The sequence below is a fragment of the Garra rufa genome, chromosome 17 (assembly GCF_049309525.1).
Source record: "Garra rufa chromosome 17, GarRuf1.0, whole genome shotgun sequence".
NCBI classification, from domain to species: Eukaryota; Metazoa; Chordata; class Actinopteri; order Cypriniformes; family Cyprinidae; genus Garra; species Garra rufa.
In genome coordinates, this window is record NC_133377.1 from 43,510,940 (window position 1) to 43,537,109 (window position 26,170).

Sequence of the window (26,170 nt, forward strand, 5' to 3'; positions counted from 1 at the left end):
CCCTTTTGTTAGCCATGGCTGATAGAACCTCACTCACTCGCTCCTCAGTCAGACTGACTGCTAGCCTAGAAATCTAGACGCACCCTAGCGGCAGCAAAAATTATTTTGCAGCCAGGTGGGTCTAGACACTCTCAATAGACCTTCTAGCTGCAAAAACCCAAATTGGGTCAGGCCAATCACAACGCGTATATAGTAGGCGGGGCGGGCTTAACATATGACGACAGAGTTGCGATGGCTGCCACTTGAAAAACAAAGAATGGCGGCTGCAGCTGTCGAACAGCGGTCTTTCGAATCGGCTTTGGCCGCGACTCTGGAGGACTTGGAGTTAAGTTTTTCTTTAAGAAACGAGCAAAGAACGGCACTTAAGTCATTTTTATAAAAGGAAGATGTGTTTGGAGTTTTGCCGACTGGATACGGAAAAACCTTAATATATCAATTAGCTCCGCTGGTGGAAAAACGCATGGGACTCAGCCACAACCCGCTTGTGATTGTTGTTTCACCATTGATAGCGCTTATAGAGGACCAGTTAAAGGAGGCTACAAAATTTGGACTTAAGGCCATGCAACTTGGCAAAGGCGACCAGGGGGACATTCGAAGCGGCCGATGTCAGTTGCTATACGGGAGTCTGATTGGTTGAAGCGCTATCCTATTGCGTGCATAGGGATTTTGAGAGACAACCGTTTATCCCGCCCCTCGGAGTAAGCCGCGTCTATGGAGAGTTTCCAGACTAAACATCTTGATGTAAGTCTGGCTCGCCAGGCTAACTGACTGCGGCAGCAGCGGGGAAACGTAGTGGGCGTGGTCACTTCAATCGAGAGTGACCAATAGAAAAAGGCCTTTCATCCTGGTAGGTAGAGACCGCCCACTGAGATTCATCTTTACTTGCAAGCAAAACTTTTCAACTCGCAAACAAAAAATTTAGACCCGCAAAAAAAGACAGCAGAAAAGAGAGCAACTTTTGTGGTTTCGCGATGAAAAGCGTTTGAAGTGCACAAAGAAAAATAAAGATTGTAAAAAAATTTACACGCACTGCAAATAATTTTGTTATCAATTTCTTTATTTTTGAGATTTAAGAAGACTTTTTTTGCAAACTTTTATTTTTTAATTACAAAATAATTAGTTTTACTCTCAAACACAGTATGTTTGTTTGAATAATAAAGAAACAAAAATAACCCCATAGTTATTTATATAAAATAAGATTTCTTATCAAAAGAAACTTTGCAGATGCTTTAAGATACTCAAAATTCACATTTATTTTTTTCAGATTTTTTGCAGTTATTATTTTATATGTTTCATGTTTGGGTCATTTTTGCCCTGGGTTTGTATGGAGCTCCATTAGCTGTCAGAAATGCTTTATATTAGTGTTAAAAAAATATATTTAGCCTTTTCCTTATATCTCACACACATTTAGACAGAATTTTGTTGATAAATATGAAAATGTACACTTCCGCTCAAAGGTTTAGAATCAGTAAGATTTGTAATATTTTTAAAGAAGACTTTTCTGCTCATAGAGGATGTATTTATTTGATTAAAAATACCGAAAAAAATTGAATACTGTGAAATGTTAATGCAGTTTTAAAAAGTGGCTTTATATTTCAGTATACTTTAAACTATCATTTATTGCTGTGATGCAAAGCTGAATTTTCAGCATCATTACTTTAGCATTATTAGTTTTCAGTGTCACATGATCCTTTAGAAATCATTCTAATATGCTGATTTATTATTTTTATTATCAGTGTTGGAAACTTTTTTTTTTTATCAATGAAAACAAATACTTTTATTCAGCAAGGATGTGTTAAAATGATAAAAGAAGTGATAGTAAAGACTTATTTTGTTAGAAAATATATATATTCTGAATAAATGCTGTTCTTTTTAACTTTTTATTCATCGAGGAATCCTGAAAAAAGTTTCACAGGTTCCAAAAAAATATTAAGCAGCACAACTGTTTCCGACATTGATAATAAAAGTAATAAATCAGCATATTAGAATTATTTCTTTAGGATCATGTGATGCTGAAAATTCAACTTTGCATCACAGAATTTAATTATATTTTAAAGTATATTAAAATAAAAAAAACTTATTTTGAATTGCAATAATATTACCTTTTTTGCTGTATTTTTGATCAAATAAACAGAATGAGCATATGAGACCTTTTAAAAAAACATCTTACTCAAACTACTCAAATCCCAAACTACTGAAATTATATTTAATTACATTTTTATTATGGTTAGAAATATGACTTGAATTTATGGCTTTTTATATATTGATTTATTTTATTTACTATAATAATTTTTTTCATTTTGTTTCTGTATTTATTTTTTGTGTATTTTTATTTATTTAAATTTTGCTTTCAGTTTTTTACCTATATTTTTATGTATCCCTGTATTTATTTATTTACACTTATTTGTATGTATTTATATTGTTATTCATTTACTTCATATTTAATTAAAGTTACTATGGTTAGAAATATGACTTGATTATGATGATTTATTTTTTCATTTATTTATATTTTATAATTATTTTGTTTACTATTTTTTTGTTTCTGTATTTATTTTTTGTGTATTTTTGTTTTATTCATTAATATTTTTATATGCTTTCAACTTTATGTATCCCTGTATTTAATTATTTTTATGTATTCATTTTTATTAATTTATTTAATTACATTTTTATTATGGTAAGAAATATGACTTGTATTTATTTATTTTTAATTTGTATTTAATTATTTTCTTACTATATTTGTTTCGTGTATTTTTATTTTTAATTTACATTTTAAACCAAAAAAAAACTGTTATTTTGAATTGCAATAATATTACAGTTTTTGCTGTATTTTTGATCAAATAAACAGAATGAGCATATGAGACCTATTAAAAAAACATCTTACTCAAACTACTCAAATCCCAAACTACTGAAAGTTTACGCAAGTAAAATGAATTTATTTTATTTGAAATTTATTTTGAAAATTTATTTTTTCACAAATAAGGACTGTTTTTGAGCAATCATGAGTTATAAATTCACGGAATTTAATTAAATTAAATTCATTCCAATGGGGCTAATAATTCTCAGATTATGTGTTCTTATATATTGCATGCAATGATATATTCAAATAAGATTTCTCATCAGTACTGACAAAAATATATGTATATTTTACGTATCATTTGTATTTTGATAAAGATTTTCTCAATGAATTAATAAAAGGTGGTAAGTGCAGTAAAAACTTGGAGTAAAAAGTTCAAAACAAGTTCACGTTTCTAATCAGATTCAATTTGGTTTTAGTTGAAAAATATTAAGTTATGTCCATTTCATAAAATAACAATTTTTTAAATGCTCAGATAGTATATAGAGGAAGTGCAATGACTCCAGCGGTAAAGGCCTGTTGTTTTCAGGATGGTTGGTCTCACCTTGCCGATGGTCTCGATGCCCCGAATGAAGCAGATGTAGACGATGCTCCAAGCCGTAGCCAGACACACGACGAGCCGCCACTGCAGCGAGCCGCTCTCCTCGATGTCTGGACTGATGTTCAGCGTCTGTCTGTACCAGAAGTAGTTCACCGGTGTGCTGGCGACACACTCCTCCAGAAAACCTACAAGACACCAGCCCAGATATAACACCAACTCTTGGGGAAAAACAAGTATGGGTCAAAATTGTTATAAAATGTTTGTTTGTTATGTTTTATTTATTTATGTTTACATTTATTCTCTTTAATTTATATTTAGTAATATTTTTATTTCTTTTTTTATATTTATTTTATTTATGTTTACTTTTTAATGGTTTAAATCTTTGTATTTGTTTCTTATATTTTTATATAAATGTATATTATATACATACTTTACAATAAAAAGAAAATAAATATGAAAAAATAGTATAAAGTATTTATATAATATACATTTATATAAAAATATAAGAAACAAATACAAAGATTTAAGCCATTAAAAAGTAAACATAAATAAAATAAATATAAAAAAATAAAATAAAATATAAATGTACTCTACAATAAAAAGAAAATATGAAAAAATAGTATAGAGTACATTTATATTTTATTTTATTTTTTTATATTTATTTTATTTATGTTTACTTTTTAATGGCTTAAATCTTTGTATTTGTTTCTTATATTTTTATATAAATGTATATTATATAAATACTTTATACTATTTTTTCATATTTATTTTCTTTTTATTGTAGAGTACATTTATATTTTATTTTATTTTTTTATATTTATTTTACTTGTGTTTACTTTTTAATGGCTTAAATCTTTGTATTTGTTTCTTATATTTTTATATAAATGTATATTATATAAATACTTTATACTATTTTTTCATATTCATTTTCTTTTTATTGTAGAGTACATTTATATTTTATTTTATTTTATTTTTTTATATTTATTTTATTTATGTTTACTTTTTAATGGCTTAAATCTTTGTATTTGTTTCTTATATTTTTATATAAATGTATATTATATAAATACTTTATACTATTTTTTCATATTTATTTTCTTTTTATTGTAGAGTACATTTTTATTTTATTTTATTTTTTATATTTATTTTATTTGTGTTTACTTTTTAATGGTTTAAATCTTCGTATTTGTTTCTTATATTTTTATATAAATGTATATTATATAAATACTTTATACTATTTTTTCATATTTATTTTCTTTTTATTGTAGAGTACATTTATATTTTATTTTATTATATTTATTTTATTTATGTTTACTTTTTTAATGGTTTAAATCTTTGTATTTGTTTCTTATATTTTTATATAAATGTATATTATATAAATACTTTATACTATTTTTTCATATTTATTTTCTTTTTATTGTAGAGTACATTTATATTTTATTTTATTTTTTATATTTATTTTATTTATGTTTACTTTTTAATGGTTTAAATCTTTGTATTTGTTTCTTATATTTTTATATAAATGTACATTATATAAATACTTTATACTATTTTTTCATATTTATTTTCTTTTTATTGTAGAGTACATTTATATTTTATTTTATTTTTTATATTTATTTTATTTATGTTTACTTTTTAATGGTTTAAATCTTTGTATTTGTTTCTTATATTTTTATATAAATGTATATTATATAAATACTTTATACTATTTTTTCATATTTATTTTCTTTTTATTGTAGAGTACATTTATATTTTATTTTATTTTTTATATTTATTTTATTTATGTTTACTTTTTAATGGTTTAAATCTTTGTATTTGTTTCTTATATTTTTATATAAATGTATATTATATAAATACTTTATACTATTTTTTCATATTTATTTATTTTTTTTTGTAGAGTACATTTATATTTTATTTTATTTTATTTTTTTATATTTATTTTATTTGAGTTTACTTTTTAATGGTTTACATCTTTGTATTTGTTTCTTATATTTTTATATAAATGTATATTATATAAATACTTTATACTATTTTTTCATATTTATTTTCTTTTTATTGTAGAGTACATTTATATTTTATTTTATTTTATTATATTTATTTTATTTATGTTTACTTTTTTAATGGTTTAAATCTTTGTATTTGTTTCTTATATTTTTATATAAATGTATATTATATAAATACTTTATACTATTTTTTCATATTTATTTTTTTTTTTTTGTAGAGTACATTTATATTTTATTTTATTTTATTTTTTTATATTTATTTTATTTGAGTTTACTTTTTAATGGTTTACATCTTTGTATTTGTTTCTTATATTTTTATATAAATGTATATTATATAAATACTTTATACTATTTTTTCATATTTATTTTCTTTTTATTGTAGAGTACATTTATAGTTTATTTTCTTCTATTTATTTATTTTTTATACATCCCTGTATTTATTAACATTTATTTTGTATGCATTTGTATTTGTATTCATTTACATTATATTTAATTACATTTTTATTATGGTTAGAAATATGACTTGAATTTATGGCTTTTTATATATTTATTTATTTTATTTACTATAATTATTTTTTTCATTTTGTTTCTGTATTTATTTTTTGTGTATTTTTATTTATGTAAATTTTTATGCTTTCAGTTTTTTACCCATATTTTTTATGTATCCCTGTATTTATTTATTTACACTTATTTGTATGTATTTATATTGTTATTCATTTACTTCATATTTAATTAAATTGTTACTTTGGTTAGAAATATGACTTGATTATGATGATTTATTTTTTCATTTATTTATAGTTCATAATTATTTTGTTTACTATTTTTTGTTTCTGTATTTATTTTTTGTGTATTTTTGTTTTATTCATTAATATTTTTATATGCTTTCAACTATATGTTTATGTATCCCTGTATTTAATTATTTTTATGTATTCATTTTTATTAATTTATTTAATTACATTTTTATTATGGTAAGAAATATGACTTGTATTTATTTATTTTTAATTTGTATTTATAATTATTTTCTTACTATATTTGTTTCGTGTATTTTTATTTTTAATTTACATTTTATATGCTTTTCATTTTTTTGAAATATATTTTTATGAATCCCTGTATTTATTTATATTTTTATTTACATTTATTTTGTATGTATTTATATTCTTATTGATTTTAATTATGGTTAGAAATATGACTTGGATTTATTATTTTTATCATTTTTATTTTTTATTGACTATATTTTGTTTCTGTATTTATTTCTTTTTTTGTTTATTTATATTTTATATGTTTAAAATTTTTGTAACTATATTTCTATGCATCCATTTATTTATTCATATTTATTTGTATGTATGCATGTACATTTTTTATTGACATTTATTTTGTATGTATTTATATTTTTATTCATTTACTTCATATTTTATTAAATGTTTATTATGGTTAGAAATATGACCTGGATTTATTTATTTATTATACTTTTTGTTTCTGAATTTTTTTTTTATTTTTTTTTTGTGTATGTAATTTTGTTTTTATTCATTTATAATTGTATATACTGTAACAATTTTAACTACATTTGTATGTATCCCTGTATTTATTTATATGTTAATTCATTTACTTTATATTTACTTTAATGTTTATTATGGTTAGAAATATGACATTGATTTTTTTTTTTTTTTTTTGTAATTTATATTTTATGTATTTATTTTTGTGTATTTTTGTTTATTTATATTATTATTTTATGTGTCCTTGTTTTTATTTATTTGTATGTTGTTGGGTTTTTTTACATTTATTTTGTATGTATCTATATTTCATTCATTTACTTTGTTTAATAAATTTTTTATTATGGTTGGAAATATGACAAACTTTTTTTTTTATGTATATTTTCTAATTTTATTTGCTATATTTTGTTTCTGTATTTATTTTTTAGTGTATGTTTATTTTTATTTATTTATGTTTTTATTTTTTGTATTCTTTATTTCATATTGTAGGGGATTTTAAATATGACTAAGACATGTTATTAGCTGTCTTTGTGAGTATTGCTCTGCCTTTTCTAATTTTATTTTCATTACTTCCTGTCTGAGCATCATCCTTCTAAATGTAAATGTGCTTAATTGTCATAAAGCACTTGTCAAAAGCGACTGAAATGTCATGTTTTTGTCGGCACGTGTTCCTGAAGTGTTTTTGTCTGTCAGTACCGGTGCGGTTATCATTGACAGGGCATTGACTCCAGGGCAGCGGCTCCTGAAACGAGTGGAAGAAGTACCAGAGAACCCAAGCCAAGATAGTGTTATAAAACAATCCCACCAGCAGCGAGATGATCATCGATGCCACACCTGCCAACACAACCACAATCATACGGTTATAACTCAATGCCTTTATGAGCCCATAAAGTCTTGGATATGCAGAAACACAATAAAACATTCAATCATGGAAAATCACAGAACGCTGCAAGGAACAAACAAAACACAAAGCCACATTTATCTGTTGCATGTTTCACAAGTGTACAAACAAGCCTGTTGTTTTGTGTGCTAGAACATGTTGACACTTCATTGACCTTGAGTAAAATCTTGATGTTTTTCATAGTTATTTTAAACTCACCCACGCCGCCCAGCAGCGGAGAGATGGAGTGCCAGACGCCGATGCTGCCCTTCCTCAGACTCTGACCGATGGCCATCTCCAGATACAGCAGCGGCAGACCCTCGAAGACCAGCGCGATCAGGTACGGGATCAGGAACGCCCCTGACACACAAAATAAAACACAATCTTCAGATCTCACTCGTCAAATACTGAGACACAGTGGTGGACAGTAACCAAACAGTATTACTTTGTTACTGTACATCAGTACATTTTTCAAGTATCTGTACTTTACTGGACTAGTTTGATTTTGAGTAGCTTTTACTTTTACTTCACTACATTCCAAAGTCTAAGATCATACATTTTACTTCACTAAATTTCATAAAACATATTGTTACCAGTGTTAGGGAAAGTTACTTTTAAAAGTAATGCATCACAGTATTGAGTTACTCCCTTAAAAGTAACTAATTGCGTTACTTACTTACTGTTTATGGAAAGTAATGCGTCACAATATTGAGTTAATATTGGTTACTTTTTTAGGGAGTAACTCAATACTGTGACGCATTACTTTCCATAAAAAGTAACAAAGTAACGTAATTAGTTACTTTTTTTAGGGAGTAACTCAATATTGTGATGCATTACTTTTCATAAAAAGTAACAAAGTAACGTAATTAGTTACTTTTTTAGGGAGTAACTCAATATTGTGATGCATTACTTTTCATAAAAAGTAACAAAGTAACGTAATTAGTTACTTTTTTAGGGAGTAACTCAATATTGTGATGCATTACTTTCCATAAAAAGTAACAAAGTAACGTAATTAGTTACTTTTTTTAGGGAGTAACTCAATATTGTGACGCATTACTTTCCATAAAAAGTAACAAAGTAACGTAATTAGTTACTTTTTTTAGGGAGTAACTCAATATTGTGATGCATTACTTTCCATAAAAAGTAACTGAGTAACGTAATTAGTTACTTTTTTAGGGAGTAACTCAATATTGTGACGCATTACTTTCCATAAAAAGTAACTGAGTAACGTAATTAGTTACTTTTTTTAGGGAGTAACTCAATACTGTGACGCATTACTTTCCATAAAAAGTAACAAAGTAACGTAATTAGTTACTTTTTTTAGGGAGTAACTCAATATTGTGATGCATTACTTTCCATAAAAAGTAACAAAGTAACGTAATTAGTTACTTTTTTTAGGGAGTAACTCAATATTGTGATGCATTACTTTCCATAAAAAGTAACTGAGTAACGTAATTAGTTACTTTTTTTAGGGAGTAACTCAATACTGTGACGCATTACTTTCCATAAAAAGTAACTGAGTAACGTAATTAGTTACTTTTTTTAGGGAGTAACTCAATATTGTGACGCATTACTTTCCATAAAAAGTAACAAAGTAACGTAATTAGTTACTTTTTTTAGGGAGTAACTCAATATTGTGATGCATTACTTTCCATAAAAAGTAACTGAGTAACGTAATTAGTTACTTTTTTAGGGAGTAACTCAACATTGTAATGCATTACTTTCCATAAAAAGTAACCAAGTAACGTAATTAGTTACTTTTTTAGGGAGTAACTCAACATTGTAATGCATTACTTTCCATAAAAAGTAACCAAGTAACGTAATTAGTTACTTTTTTAGGGAGTAACTCAATATTGTGACGCATTACTTTCCATAAAAAGTAACCAAGTAACGTAATTAGTTACTTTTTTAGGGAGTAACTCAATATTGTGACGCATTACTTTCCATAAAAAGTAACTAAGTAACGTAATTAGTTGCTTTTTTAGGGAGTAACTCAATACTGTGACGCATTACTTTCCATAAAAAGTAACTAAGTAACGTAATTAGTTACTTTTTTAGGTAATGCATCACAATGTCGAGTTACTCCCTAACAAAGTAACTAATTACGTTACTTGGTTTTTTTTTTAATGGAAAGTAATGCATCACAATATTGAGTTAATATTGGTTACTTTTTTAGGGAGTAACTCAATACTGTGACACATTACTTTCCATAAAAAGTTACTAAGTAACGTAATTAGTTGCTTTTTTAGGGAGTAACTCAATACTGTGACACATTACTTTCCATAAAAAGTTACTAAGTAACGTAATTAGTTGCTTTTTTAGGGAGTAACTCAATACTGTGACGCATTACTTTCCATAAAAAGTAACTAAGTAACGTAATTAGTTGCTTTTTTAGGGAGTAACTCAATACTGTGACGCATTACTTTCCATAAAAAGTAACTAAGTAACGTAATTAGTTGCTTTTTTAGGGAGTAACTCAATACTGTGACGCATTACTTTCCATAAAAAGTAACTAAGTAACGTAATTAGTTGCTTTTTTAGGGAGTAACTCAATACTGTGACGCATTACTTTCCATAAAAAGTAACAAAGTAACGTAATTAGTTGCTTTTTTAGGGAGTAACTCAATACTGTGACGCATTACTTTCCATAAAAAGTAACTAAGTAACGTAATTAGTTGCTTTTTTAGGGAGTAACTCAATACTGTGACGCATTACTTTCCATAAAAAGTAACTGAGTAACGTAATTAGTTACTTTTTTTAGGGAGTAACTCAATATTGTGACGCATTACTTTCCATAAAAAGTAACAAAGTAACGTAATTAGTTACTTTTTTTAGGGAGTAACTCAATATTGTGATGCATTACTTTCCATAAAAAGTAACTGAGTAACGTAATTAGTTACTTTTTTAGGGAGTAACTCAACATTGTAATGCATTACTTTCCATAAAAAGTAACCAAGTAACGTAATTAGTTACTTTTTTAGGGAGTAACTCAATATTGTGACGCATTACTTTCCATAAAAAGTAACTAAGTAACGTAATTAGTTGCTTTTTTAGGGAGTAACTCAATACTGTGACGCATTACTTTCCATAAAAAGTAACTAAGTAACGTAATTAGTTGCTTTTTTAGGGAGTAACTCAATACTGTGACGCATTACTTTCCATAAAAAGTAACTAAGTAACGTAATTAGTTGCTTTTTTAGGGAGTAACTCAATACTGTGACGCATTACTTTCCATAAAAAGTAACTAAGTAACGTAATTAGTTGCTTTTTTAGGGAGTAACTCAATACTGTGACGCATTACTTTCCATAAAAAGTAACTAAGTAACGTAATTAGTTACTTTTTTAGGGAGTAACTCAATACTGTGACACATTACTTTCCATAAAAAGTAACTAAGTAACGTAATTAGTTGCTTTTTTAGGGAGTAACTCAATACTGTGACGCATTACTTTCCATAAAAAGTAACTAAGTAACGTAATTAGTTGCTTTTTTATGGAGTAACTCAATACTGTGACGCATTACTTTCCATAAAAAGTAACTAAGTAACGTAATTAGTTGCTTTTTTAGGGAGTAACTCAATACTGTGACGCATTACTTTCCATAAAAAGTAACTAAGTAACGTAATTAGTTATTTTTTAGGGAGTAACTCAATACTGTGACACATTACTTTCCATAAAAAGTAACTAAGTAACGTAATTAGTTGCTTTTTTAGGGAGTAACTCAATACTGTGACGCATTACTTTCCATAAAAAGTAACTAAGTAACGTAATTAGTTACTTTTTTAGGGAGTAACTCAATACTGTGACACATTACTTTCCATAAAAAGTAACTAAGTAACGTAATTAGTTGCTTTTTTAGGGAGTAACTCAATACTGTGACGCATTACTTTCCATAAAAAGTAACTAAGTAACGTAATTAGTTGCTTTTTTAGGTAATGCGTCACAATGTTGAGTTACTCCCTAAAAAAGTAACTAATTACGTTACTTGGTTACTTTTTATGGAAAGTAATGCGTCACAATGTTGAGTTACTCCCTAAAAAAGTAACTAATTACGTTACTTGGTTACTTTTTATGGAAAGTAATGCGTCACAATGTTGAGTTACTCCCTAAAAAAGTAACTAATTACGTTACTTGGTTACTTTTTATGGAAAGTAATGCATCACAATATTGAGTTACTCCCTAAAAAAGTAACTAATTACGTTACTTGGTTACTTTTTTATGGAAAGTAATGCATCACAGTATTGAGTTACTCCCTAAAAAAGTAACTAATTACGTTACTTGGTTACTTTTTTATGGAAAGTAATGCATCACAGTATTGAGTTACTCCCTAAAAAAGTAACTAATTACGTTACTTGGTTACTTTTTTATGGAAAGTAATGCGCCACAATATTGAGTTACTCCCTAAAAAAGTAACTAATTACGTTACTTGGTTACTTTTTTATGGAAAGTAATGCGCCACAATATTGAGTTACTCCCTAAAAAAGTAACTAATTACGTTACTTGGTTACTTTTTATGGAAAGTAATGCGTCACAATATTGAGTTACTCCCTAAAAAAGTAACTAATTACATTACTTGGTTACTTTTCATGGAAAGTAATGCATCACAGTATTGAGTTACTCCCTAAAAAAGTAACTAATTACGTTACTTGGTTACTTTTTTATGGAAAGTAATGCATCACAGTATTGAGTTACTCCCTAAAAAAGTAACTAATTACGTTACTTGGTTACTTTTTTATGGAAAGTAATGCGCCACAATATTGAGTTACTCCCTAAAAAAGTAACTAATTACGTTACTTGGTTACTTTTTATGGAAAGTAATGCGTCACAATATTGAGTTACTCCCTAAAAAAGTAACTAATTACATTACTTGGTTACTTTTCATGGAAAGTAATGCGTCACAATATTGAGTTACTCCCTAAAAAAGTAACTAATTACATTACTTGGTTACTTTTCATGGAAAGTAATGCATCACAGTATTGAGTTACTCCCTAAAAAAGTAACTAATTACGTTACTTGGTTACTTTTTATGGAAAGTAATGCATCACAATATTGAGTTACTCCCTAAAAAAGTAACTAATTACGTTACTTGGTTACTTTTTATGGAAAGTAATGCATCACAATATTGAGTTACTCCCTAAAAAAGTAACTAATTACATTACTTGGTTACTTTTCATGGAAAGTAATGCATCACAGTATTGAGTTACTCCCTAAAAAAGTAACTAATTACGTTACTTGGTTACTTTTTTATGGAAAGTAATGCGCCACAATATTGAGTTACTCCCTAAAAAAGTAACTAATTACGTTACTTGGTTACTTTTTATGGAAAGTAATGCGTCACAATATTGAGTTACTCCCTAAAAAAGTAACTAATTACATTACTTGGTTACTTTTCATGGAAAGTAATGCATCACAGTATTGAGTTACTCCCTAAAAAAGTAACTAATTACGTTACTTGGTTACTTTTCATGGAAAGTAATGCGTCACAGTATTGAGTTACTCCCTAAAAAAGTAACTAATTACGTTACTTGGTTACTTTTCATGGAAAGTAATGCGTCACAGTATTGAGTTACTCCCTAAAAAAGTAACTAATTACGTTACTTGGTTACTTTTCATGGAAAGTAATGCGTCACAATGTTGAGTTACTCCCTTAAAAAGTAACTAATTACGTTACTTGGTTACTTTTTATGGAAAGTAATGCATCACAATATTGAGTTACTCCCTAAAAAAGTAACTAATTACGTTACTTGGTTACTTTTTATGGAAAGTAATGCATCACAATATTGAGTTACTCCCTAAAAAAGTAACTAATTACGTTACTTGGTTACTTTTTTATGGAAAGTAATGCATCACAGTATTGAGTTACTCCCTAAAAAAGTAACTAATTACGTTACTTGGTTACTTTTTTATGGAAAGTAATGCATCACAGTATTGAGTTACTCCCTAAAAAAGTAACTAATTACGTTACTTGGTTACTTTTTTATGGAAAGTAATGCGCCACAATATTGAGTTACTCCCTAAAAAAGTAACTAATTACGTTACTTGGTTACTTTTTTATGGAAAGTAATGCGCCACAATATTGAGTTACTCCCTAAAAAAGTAACTAATTACGTTACTTGGTTACTTTTTATGGAAAGTAATGCGTCACAATATTGAGTTACTCCCTAAAAAAGTAACTAATTACATTACTTGGTTACTTTTCATGGAAAGTAATGCATCACAGTATTGAGTTACTCCCTAAAAAAGTAACTAATTACGTTACTTGGTTACTTTTTTATGGAAAGTAATGCATCACAGTATTGAGTTACTCCCTAAAAAAGTAACTAATTACGTTACTTGGTTACTTTTTTATGGAAAGTAATGCGCCACAATATTGAGTTACTCCCTAAAAAAGTAACTAATTACGTTACTTGGTTACTTTTTATGGAAAGTAATGCGTCACAATATTGAGTTACTCCCTAAAAAAGTAACTAATTACATTACTTGGTTACTTTTCATGGAAAGTAATGCGTCACAATATTGAGTTACTCCCTAAAAAAGTAACTAATTACATTACTTGGTTACTTTTCATGGAAAGTAATGCATCACAGTATTGAGTTACTCCCTAAAAAAGTAACTAATTACGTTACTTGGTTACTTTTTATGGAAAGTAATGCATCACAATATTGAGTTACTCCCTAAAAAAGTAACTAATTACGTTACTTGGTTACTTTTTATGGAAAGTAATGCATCACAATATTGAGTTACTCCCTAAAAAAGTAACTAATTACATTACTTGGTTACTTTTCATGGAAAGTAATGCATCACAGTATTGAGTTACTCCCTAAAAAAGTAACTAATTACGTTACTTGGTTACTTTTTTATGGAAAGTAATGCGCCACAATATTGAGTTACTCCCTAAAAAAGTAACTAATTACGTTACTTGGTTACTTTTTATGGAAAGTAATGCGTCACAATATTGAGTTACTCCCTAAAAAAGTAACTAATTACATTACTTGGTTACTTTTCATGGAAAGTAATGCATCACAGTATTGAGTTACTCCCTAAAAAAGTAACTAATTACGTTACTTGGTTACTTTTTTATGGAAAGTAATGCATCACAGTATTGAGTTACTCCCTAAAAAAGTAACTAATTACGTTACTTGGTTACTTTTTTATGGAAAGTAATGCGCCACAATATTGAGTTACTCCCTAAAAAAGTAACTAATTACGTTACTTGGTTACTTTTTTATGGAAAGTAATGCGCCACAATATTGAGTTACTCCCTAAAAAAGTAACTAATTACGTTACTTGGTTACTTTTTATGGAAAGTAATGCGTCACAATATTGAGTTACTCCCTAAAAAAGTAACTAATTACATTACTTGGTTACTTTTCATGGAAAGTAATGCATCACAGTATTGAGTTACTCCCTAAAAAAGTAACTAATTACGTTACTTGGTTACTTTTTTATGGAAAGTAATGCATCACAATATTGAGTTACTCCCTAAAAAAGTAACTAATTACATTACTTGGTTACTTTTCATGGAAAGTAATGCATCACAGTATTGAGTTACTCCCTAAAAAAGTAACTAATTACGTTACTTGGTTACTTTTTTATGGAAAGTAATGCATCACAATATTGAGTTACTCCCTAAAAAAGTAACTAATTACGTTACTTGGTTACTTTTTCATGGAAAGTAATGCATCACAGTATTGAGTTACTCCCTAAAAAAGTAACTAATTACGTTACTTGGTTACTTTTCATGGAAAGTAATGCGTCACAGTATTGAGTTACTCCCTAAAAAAGTAACTAATTACGTTACTTGGTTACTTTTCATGGAAAGTAATGCGTCACAATGTTGAGTTACTCCCTTAAAAAGTAACTAATTACGTTACTTGGTTACTTTTTATGGAAAGTAATGCATCACAATATTGAGTTACTCCCTAAAAAAGTAACTAATTACGTTACTTGGTTACTTTTTATGGAAAGTAATGCATCACAATGTTGAGTTACTCCCTAAAAAAGTAACTAATTACGTTACTTTGTTACATTTTATGGAAAGTAATGCATCACAATATTGAGTTACTCCCTAAAAAAGTAACTAATTACGTTACTTGGTTACTTTTTATGGAAAGTAATGCATCACAATGTTGAGTTACTCCCTAAAAAAGTAACTAATTACATTACTTGGTTACTTTTCATGGAAAGTAATGCGTCACAGTATTGAGTTACTCCCTAAAAAAGTAACTAATTACGTTACTTGGTTACTTTTCATGGAAAGTCATGCGTCACAATGTTGAGTTACTCCCTTAAAAAGTAACTAATTACGTTACTTGGTTACTTTTTATGGAAAGTAATGCATCACAATATTGAGTTACTCCCTAAAAAAGTAACTAATTACGTTACTTGGTTACTTTTTATGGAAAGTAATGCATCACAATGTTGAGTTACTCCCTAAAAAAGTAACTAATTACGTTACTTTGTTACATTTTATGGAAAGTAATGCATCACAATATTGAGTTACTCCCTAAAAAAGTAACTAATTACGTTACTTGGTTACTTTTTATGGAAAGTAATGCATCACAATGTTGAGTTACTCCCTAAAAAAGTAACTAATTACGTTACTTTGTTACATTTTATGGAAAGTAATGCGTCACAATGTTGAGTTACTCCCTAAAAAAGTAACTAATTACGTTACTTTGTTACATTTTATGGAAAGTAATGCATCACAATATTGAGTTACTCCCTAAAAAAGTAACTAATTACGTTACTTGGTTACTTTTTATGGAAAGTAATGCATCACAGTATTGAGTTACTCCCTAAAAAAGTAACTAATTACGTTACTTGGTTACATTTTATGGAAAGTAATGCATCACAGTATTGAGTTACTCCCTAAAAAAGTAACTAATTTCGTTACTTTGTTACTTTTTATGGAAAGTAATGCATCACAATATCGAGTTACTCATGTGCTTTAAACCTTGCCGGTGTCATGAGAAATCTTATTGGTTCAATTGACTTCTAATGGGCATTATTTTTAGCACCTGATTACAATTCCTGCAAAATCACATTATATTTTATATAGTTAAAAATGCGTTATAATGACCATTAATGTCTTTTAAATTGCATAGTAGAATTGTTTTTAAAACATAAAATAACAGTGTTACAGAAACAAACCAGAACTTTAAGTAATTGTCACTTTTCATGCAAATTTTAAATTAAAAAATGCAATTATTTTGTTACCTATTAGTCCACATGCTGATTTTGTGGTGTAAACGTTTGTACTCAACACAAGTGAATTATTCTCGTTTTCTGAATATACATTTAACATAAATACAATGGATATACAAGCAGCAATTATGCCTACTGATATGATTTAATGGCTTATTTCGTTTGACCAACAAGTGGCGCTGTCAAATCGATGTGGTACGTTTAGTGTGAGGTCAAAATTTCCTTATAACTTTTGACCACTTTTTGAGTACCGTCAGGGCATGGTACTGAAGACACAGTGAGTTTTGTAACGATACGTCAATATGTTTGTAAAATATAGCATTTATGACAAAATTTTAAATGGTTGATGCTCAAAATGGCTGACATGGATCCGAATCTAACGAGACCAGTTTTGAGATTTTTGGCCAAATCATTGAGAAGTTATAAACAAAAGTAGACATTTTTAATATCTCCTGACCACTAGGTGGCACTGTGTTGAAACACTACAGGTAGACTCAGGTAATGCTTGTTATAACACACCACAGTTTGGTCTCAAAACGAGAAACAGTTGCAGAAGATATAGCCTCACATCCATGTTTGTGTGCCTTTTGTCGAATTCATTTGCGCGTTATTAGAGAATGGTTCGACTAATCAACTTGAATTCCATAACTTTTTGCCAACATGGTCTGAAGATGATCTGAGCCAATTTTGGTGGAAATCAGACAAACCATCTAGGACGAGTTCGAAAAAGTAGCTTTTTTTAACTATTAAAAATAGAAAAAAAAAGAAAAAAAAACTTAAGATTTTTGAATTTTTGTGTTCATTTGACTCGGCATGACCCAAGCATTCAGAGAAAAGAAGAACGTCTTACGGTTTAAAAGTTATTAGCAAAAAGAAAGTGAAATTTTGGACAAGTGGTGGCGCTAGAGAGGTTGCGTTAGAGACTCCAAATTGGCTATGGTGACATTTTAGACTGTCCTCTATCAGTCTGCCAAATTATACAACTTTCCCACAAGCGGTTCTATGTGCTACTTATATATAATAATTATAAATAAATAATAAGCATTTATTCATCTTTCATATCGTCTCCTATCTGAAAGAATATATACAAAAGCAATGCTGAGGCAAGATATTACAGCAAATGACAATTAAAACCACTTAAAAATTTAATTGCTTGTGCATTATTTATTACGTTTATAAGAAATTATTGTGGATAATTACACGTTTATAAGTTATTGAATTACTTACACCTGAAGCGTGCGCTAAAAGCCTGTCAAACAGAACCTGATTATTAGACTAAGCTATCTTTTGCATCTGATTCACTAATACTGTCTAAAACTCACAAGGATTCCATAAAAACACAGTTGGTTATGTCTAAAGTGAAAGTTATTAATTGTTTTTCTTGTGCTGAACACAAAAGAAGACATCTTGAAGAGTTTGGATAATAGTAGCTGGTCCCCACTGACTTTGATAATGGGGGAAAATAAATAAAATACAATGGAAGTAACTGGGGACCAGCAATTGTTTGGTTACCCACATTCTTCAAAATAACTCATGTGCAACAGAAAGAAATTCATTTAAGTTTAAAAAACACTTGAGAGTGATTAAATGCATTAAACATAAACGTTAAACATATGGTTGAAATATTATTTTTTATTGTTTACTGACTTTTATTAGCGTCATTGCAAGCCATTTTGTTGTTAAGAAACACAGAATTATTTTGTCAATGCATTTAACATTAATTTGAAATGTAAAGCATTAAAAATGACATTATTTAAAACGTTTGGGAATCTCTGCATTACATGAAAATGAATAAACACGAAAACAGCAATGACATTAGTGTTTCAGAATCAATGACTTACGATTGATTTACTGCCATTGTGTGAATAATATTTAATCAGGTAATCTATTAAAAATACCTGTAATCTGATTATGAGTGTAATAATATAGTATTATACCCTGGAGTACTTGATTTTTGGAGTCTGATACATAATATCCAGAATGCATGTATTTAAGTTACATGATCTTTGTATTCTGACTACCTTACTGTTATACAGTGCCTTGCAAAAGTATTCATACCCCTTCATATTTTTTAAAAAAGCTAACAGAAAGAAAATACATTCAATGTTTTGATATCAGTCAACTAATATCATTAAACATTACAAACTGGGCTGAATGCAAGAACTGTGGGTTTGTGAGTTGATTAAAAAGCTTATAGTTATTGAAATCATAAAAAAATGATACATAAATTATTTAAACACTTAAGCACTAAAAAACAGGGTTTGCAAAAGTGCGTAAAAATGTGGAAAACACTTGAAAATATCAATATTCCTGAAAGGATATTAAATCATTTAAATATAGTTTTTTCTCTCTTATTGTTTATTTACTTCGTAGGTACTTAAGGACATTTTGTCATTAAGAAACACTCAATTATTTTGCCGTTTCGATAAAATGTCAATGCATTTAACCTCAATTTGAAATGCAAAGACTTAAAAATTGCATTATGAAAATATGAAGAGTACTAATGTGAATCCTTGCATTGCATTAATGAACATTAATAAACATGAAAACATTAGTGACATTAGTTTTTCAGAATCAATGGCTTATGGATGATTTACTGCCATTGTGTGAATAATATTTACTCAGGTAATCCTTTAAAAAAAACTGCAATCTGATTATGAGCATTTATATCCATAGAAAGCACATTAAATGTAAGTCCAAGTGTCTGCTTTTAAGATTTCAAATTTGTTTTTGGAGAATAAAAAGTCAATATTTGGTTGAAATAATGTTAGATTGTCATTCAGTGTAACACAATATTCAAACAACATGCTTATTCTGACTTGTTCATATTAAAATTTATAAAAGAAAAAGGAAGCTTATTAGATTTGATTGTTTTAAGTGAGGAAAAAATTCATACTGACAAATGGGCAAAACCTAACTACTGTTATTAGTATTTGAACTGAATTTGTAATATGTCATAAATTAATTTCTTTTGTAAATATGCCTGACAAGATTGACACTGAATGACATTTTAGTCGGTGTCTCCTGTAAATTAGGGGAAAATGCATGATATTTATTTTTTGCTCAGAAAAACAAAAACAAACATGCAATTAAATTAAAGGGAAAACTTTTAAATATTTTTTAAAAACAAACAATGTTTTTATGCTTAAACCGTTTTTGCTAGATGCATCGATGCAAATGTAAAACGCTTCACTGCATTTGATGACCCCGTTTTGTTATCGAATATCTAACTTTGTTATCGATTTTATGTTGAAGTGCGGCTGTAAATAGTAATGACACGACAATTTATCGTGATTGATCTGATTATTACTTAGCTTGATTTATTATTTAATAACCTCAGCTTTCGGCAAGATAAATGAATTACTTTCGACAACAGTTATAAATTATTTACATTCTAACACTTTACTGAAAGGGTTCATTAGTTAACATTAGTTAACTGTGTTATTCAGTAGAGCTAACAATTAACAATACAGAAATTAACAATATCTGTATTAACTAACATTAAAATTAATGTTGACAATTGTGAACAATTGAGACCAAACTCAAAATTATATAAATGTTTATTATGATTACAGAGTTCTCATTTGTTAACATTAATGGACTGCAGACATGAACAAACATTGAGCAATTGTAATTAAGCTTTAAATAAATATATTGCTTGTTAGTTAATTCATTAACTTTTTTTTTTAGATAATTGCTGTACATTTGACAAGAAAATCCTATTTTAGTTGTTCTATTTCAAAATATCACGTTTAATTCCATGTTTTTGCTGTTTCTTCGCCATTATTGTGACATTTAACCATCAATTTCTGAATGAAAATTTCTAAGTAAATCCTGTTTGTTTTTCACTGCAGGAGTTAATTTTCTCAATATAACTAAAATAAGATCTAAAAATTTGATTAAATACTATAAAATGTTGTAAAATATATTTGTCAAAAACAACAAACAAAAATCCACTGAACACTGAAAAATTGCTAATTTTTTTAAAGAAAATCCTACTTCAAAATATGACGTTTAATTCCATGTGTTTGCCGTTTCTTCGCAATTATTGTGACATTTAACCATCAATTTCTGAATGAAAATGTCAAATTAAATCCTGTTTGTTTTTCAGTGCACAACTTGATTTTTAAACCATTAGCTTGTGTCGACTAAAATAAAATAAATATATAAATGAGTATAAAAAATTATACTATATAACGTTATTTTATTATATTATACTAAAATTATACTATATAACGTAAAAATTATACTATAAAAATTATATTATATAACGTTAACTAAAATAAGATCTAAAAATTTGATTAAATACTATAAAATGTTGTAAAATGTATTTAAAAAATATTTCTGTCAAAAACAACAAACAAAAATCCACTGAACACTGAAAATTGCTATACATTTTTTAAGAAAGTCCTACTTCAAAATATGACGTTTAATTCCATGTGTTTGCCGTTTCTTCGCAATTATTGTGACGTTTAACCATCAATTTCTGAATGAAAATGTCAAATTAAATCCTGTTTGTTTTTCAGTGCACAAGTTGATTTTTAAACCATTAGCTTGTTGACTAAAATAAAATAAATGAGTATAAAAAATTATACATATATAACGTTAACTAAATTAAGATCTAAAAATTGATTAAATACTATAAAATAAAATATAAAATGTTGTAAAATATATTTAAAAAAATATTTCTGTCAAAAACAACAAACAAAAATCCACTGAACACTGAAAATTGCTATAAATTTTTTAAGAAAATCCTACTTCAAAATATGGCATTTAATTCCATGTTTTTGTCGTTTTTTTGCAATGATTGTGACATTTAACCATCAATTTCTGAATGAAAATGTCAAATTAAATTCTGTTTGTTTTTCAGTGCACAAGTTAATTTTTAAACCATTAGCTTGTGTCGACTAAAATAAAATAAATATATAAATGAGTATAAAAAATTATACATATATAACATTTAACTAAAATAAGATCAAAAAAATTGATTAAATACTATAAAATGTTGTAAAATATATTTTAAATATATTTCTGTCAAAAACAACAAAAAATCCACTGAACACTGAAAATTGCTATACATTTTTTAAGAAAGTCCTACTTCAAAATATGAGATTTAATTCCATGTTTTTGCCATTTCTATGCAATGATTGTGACATTTAACCACCAATTTCTGAATGAAAATTTCAACGTAAATCCTGTTTGTTTTTCAGTGCACAAGTTGATTTTTAAACCATTAGCTTGTGTTGACTAAAAATAAACGAGTATAAAAAATTATACATATATAACGTTAACTAAAATAAGATCTAAAAATTGATTAAATACTATAAAATAAAATATAAAATGTTGAAAAATATATTTAAAAAAATATTTCTGTCAAAAACAACAAACAAAAATCCACTGAACACTGAAAATTGCTATACATTTTTTAAGAAAGTCCTACTTCAAAATATGAGATTTAATTCCATGTTTTTGCCATTTCTATGCAATGATTGTGACATTTAACCACCAATTTCTGAATGAAAATTTCAACGTAAATCCTGTTTGTTTTTCAGTGCACAAGTTGATTTTTAAACCATTAGCTTGTGTTGACTAAAAATAAACGAGTATAAAAAATTATACATATATAACGTTAACTAAAATAAGATCTAAAAATTGATTAAATACTATAAAATAAAATATAAAATGTTGAAAAATATATTTAAAAAAATATTTCTGTCAAAAACAACAAAAATCCACTGAACACGGAAAATTGCTATCAATTTTAAAAGAAAATCCTACTTCAAAATATGGCGTTTAATTCCATGTTTTTGCCATTTTTTTTGCAATTATTGTGACATTTAACCATCAATTTCTGAATGAAAATGTCAAAGTAAATCCTGTTTGTTTTTCAGTGCACAAGTGGATGTAATAACGCACAAATCCGTTGTTTCCCACGTAATAATGTGAAATCCAGTCACCTCCTCCGTAGATCTGACAGAGGTACGGGAATCTCCAGACGTTCCCGAGTCCCACGGCGAAGCCGATGCAGGTCAGCAGATACTGGACCTTATTGTCCCATTTGGGCCGTTCTTGAGCGCTGGAGGCTCCGCTGGCGATGCTGGTGGTGTCCATCCTGATGTGACTGTGTCCTGCACGTGTGACGGTGGGTTATGTACTCGCACGACTAACCAGAAACGGGGCGGATAATTTATGCATTCGTTTAAAATGCAATTGCACAGCTCTGAGCTGGAGCTTAATGTGTAACTCCATTCCTAAATCCTTGTTTTCATTGTAAAAACCAAGATGCAAAGGTTGCTCCAGCTGTAATATTTTATAGTCCTCGTTATGTTTTTATATAATTCGGCTAAAAACAAAGTCCTTTCTCGTAATGGGAAGGCACAGAAACACTTTGGAAATAGTCCGATTAAGGTTAATTAAGACTAGATTCATGACAGTTTTGGCAAATAATCATCGGCTCGTGACCTCATTATTTTTACTCTTTACTAAACGAGGCCGGGTTTAGACCTTTGCTTTGCTTAAAGAGTGACTGATAACGAGTATTTGTGAGCTTGATATCTCTTATCAACTATGATGATTTACTATCAAAGGAGAGGCAACACTCATTAGATGGACAATAAGAGAATAAATATGACTTGTAGTTTCACTTTTATCTGCTCATATGTTTACTTAATTAAAAGTTCAGCGGCTGTAAGAGTTTTCAATGCTTTCTGAAAGAAGTCTCTTGTGCTCAGCAAAGCTGAAATATTTTTTTTTACATTTAAAACAGAATTTTTCTATTTAAAAATCTGTTAAAGCATAATTTATTCCTGTGATGCACAGCTGAAATTTCATTCCTGTGATGCACAGTCGTCAGTGTCACATGATCATCAGAAATAAGATATAAAATCATATAAAATGTTGTAAAATATAAAGAAATGTAAACTATTATATAACATTTATATTTGAGTAGCAAAAGATTTTAAGCATTTTTGTTTTTGTCTGTCAAAAACAACAAACGGATATCCACTGAACACTGAAAAAATACTTACAAATATTACGTTTAATTCCATGTGTTTGCCATTTCTTCACAATTATTGTGACATTTAACACAGAAAACTGCTGTTTTAAATTATACAAATATTTCACAATTTTCTATGTAAATATTTGTTAAAACAATAAATTTCAGATGCACAGCTGAATTTTCAGCATTATTACTGCAGTCTTAATATAATAATAATATAAAATGTTGTAAAATATAAATAAATGTAAACTAAATATTATATAATATTTTTTTAAGTAGCAAAATTTTTAAAGCATTTTGAAATGTAAAAAAATTAAAAATGTAAAAATTAAAAAGCAACGGATATCCACTGAACACTGAAAAAATACTTCAAAATATCACATTTAAATCTATGCATTTGCAATTGTTTGCAATTACTGTGACATTTAACAGAATTTTTTTAATATTATTTAAAAAAAGCATTTTTCTATGTAAATATCTGTTAAAATATAATTTATTTCTGTGATGCACAGCTGAATTTTCAGCATCATTACTGCAGTCTTAATATAATAATAATATAAAATGTTGTACAATTTAAATAAATGTAAACTAAATATTATATAACATTTATATTTAAGTAGCAAAATATTTTAAAGCATTTTTGTTTTTGTCTGTCAAAAACAACAAACGGATGTCCACTGAACACTGAAAAAATACTTCAAAATATGACTTTTGATTCCATGTGTTTGCCATTTCTTCACAATTATTGTGACATTTAACAGAATTTTTTTTATATTATTAAAAAAAGCATTTTTCTATGTAAATATCTGTTAAAATATAATTTATTTCTGTGATGCACAGCTGAATTTTCAGCATCATTACTGCAGTCTTAATATAATAATAATATAAAATGTTGTACAATATAAATAAATGTAAACTAAATATTATATAACAGTTATATTTAAGTAGCAAAATATTTTAAAGCATTTTTGTTTTTGTCTGTCAAAAACAAACAAACAAACGGATGTCCACTGAACACTGAAAAAATACTTCAAAATATTACGTTTAATTCCATGTGTTTGCCATTTCTTCACAATTATTGTGACATTTAACACAGAAAACTGCTGTTTTAAATTATACAAATATTTCACAATTTTCTATGTAAATATTTGTTAAAACATAATTAATTTCAGATGCACAGCTCAATTTTCAGCATCATTACTTCAGTCTTAATATAATAATAATAATATAAAATGTTGTAAAATATAAATAAATGTAAACTTAATATTATATAATATATTTTTTTTAAGTAGCAAAAATTTTAAAGCATTTTAAAATGTAAAAAAATTAAAAATGTAAAAATTAAAAAGCAACGGATGTCCACTGAACACTGAAAAAATACTTCAAAATATCACATTTAAATCTATGCATTTGCCATTGTTTGCAATTACTGTGACATTTAACATAATTTAAAATATTATTAAAATTTAAAAGCATTTTTCTATGTAAATATCTGTTAAAATATAATTTATTTCTGTGATGCACAGCTGAATTTTCATCATCATTACTGCAGTCTTAATATAATAATAATATAAATTGTTGTACAATATAAATAAATGTAAACTATTATATAACATTTATATTTGAGTAGCAAAAGATTTTAAGCATTTTTGTTTTTGTCTGTCAAAAACAAACAAACAAACGGATGTCCACTGAACACTGAAAAAATACTTACAAATATTACGTTTAATTCCATGTGTTTGCCATTTCTTCACAATTATTGTGACATTTAACACAGAAAACTGCTGTTTTAAATTATACAAATATTTCACAATTTTCTATGTAAATATTTGTTAAAACATAATTAATTTCTGATGCACAGCTCAATTTTCAGCATCATTACTTCAGTCTTAATATAATAATAATAATATAAAATGTATTAAAATATAAATAAATGTAAACTAAATATTATATAATATATTTTTTTTAAGTAGCAAAATTTTTAAAGCATTTTAAAATGTAAAAAAATTTTAAATGTAAAAATTAAAAAGCAACGGATGTCCACTGAACACTGAAAAAATACTTCAAAATATCACATTTAAATCTATGCATTTGCAATTGTTTGCAATTACTGTGACATTTTTTAAATATTATTTAAAAAAAGCATTTTTCTATGTAAATATCTGTTAAAATATAATTTATTTCTGATGCACAGCTGAATT

General features: G+C 27.2%; 2 protein-coding genes across 2 annotated transcripts in view; both read right to left on the bottom strand.

The window, feature by feature from the left end:
- LOC141289185 (sodium-dependent neutral amino acid transporter B(0)AT1-like) overlaps positions 1–26,170 on the bottom strand; it is an 88,005-nt gene that overhangs the window by 6,705 nt on the left and 55,130 nt on the right. The window lies entirely within an intron of this gene.
- LOC141290205 (sodium-dependent neutral amino acid transporter B(0)AT1-like) lies at positions 437–23,194 on the bottom strand. The gene is made up of 5 exons (XM_073822404.1): positions 22,927–23,194; positions 7,985–8,125; positions 7,582–7,719; positions 3,399–3,580; positions 437–445 (listed from the first exon to the last, which is right to left on the bottom strand). The coding sequence occupies exons 1-5, from the start codon at positions 23,078–23,080 to the stop codon at positions 437–439; spliced, it is 624 nt and encodes a 207-aa protein (XP_073678505.1). The 5' UTR covers positions 23,081–23,194.

What these genes read in the sequence shown, in the direction of transcription:
- LOC141290205 (XM_073822404.1), bottom strand. Translation starts at nt 23,080, where the DNA reads ATGGACACCACCAGCATCGCCAGCGGAGCCTCCAGCGCTCAAGAACGG. An exon ending in CTGTCAGATCTACGGAGGAG is followed by an intron (nt 8,126 to 22,926) that starts GTGACTGGATTT and finishes TTTGTGTGTCAG; the next exon opens with GGGCGTTCCTGATCCCGTAC. An exon ending in TCCGCTGCTGGGCGGCGTGG is followed by an intron (nt 7,720 to 7,984) that starts GTGAGTTTAAAA and finishes TTGTGTTGGCAG; the next exon opens with GTGTGGCATCGATGATCATC.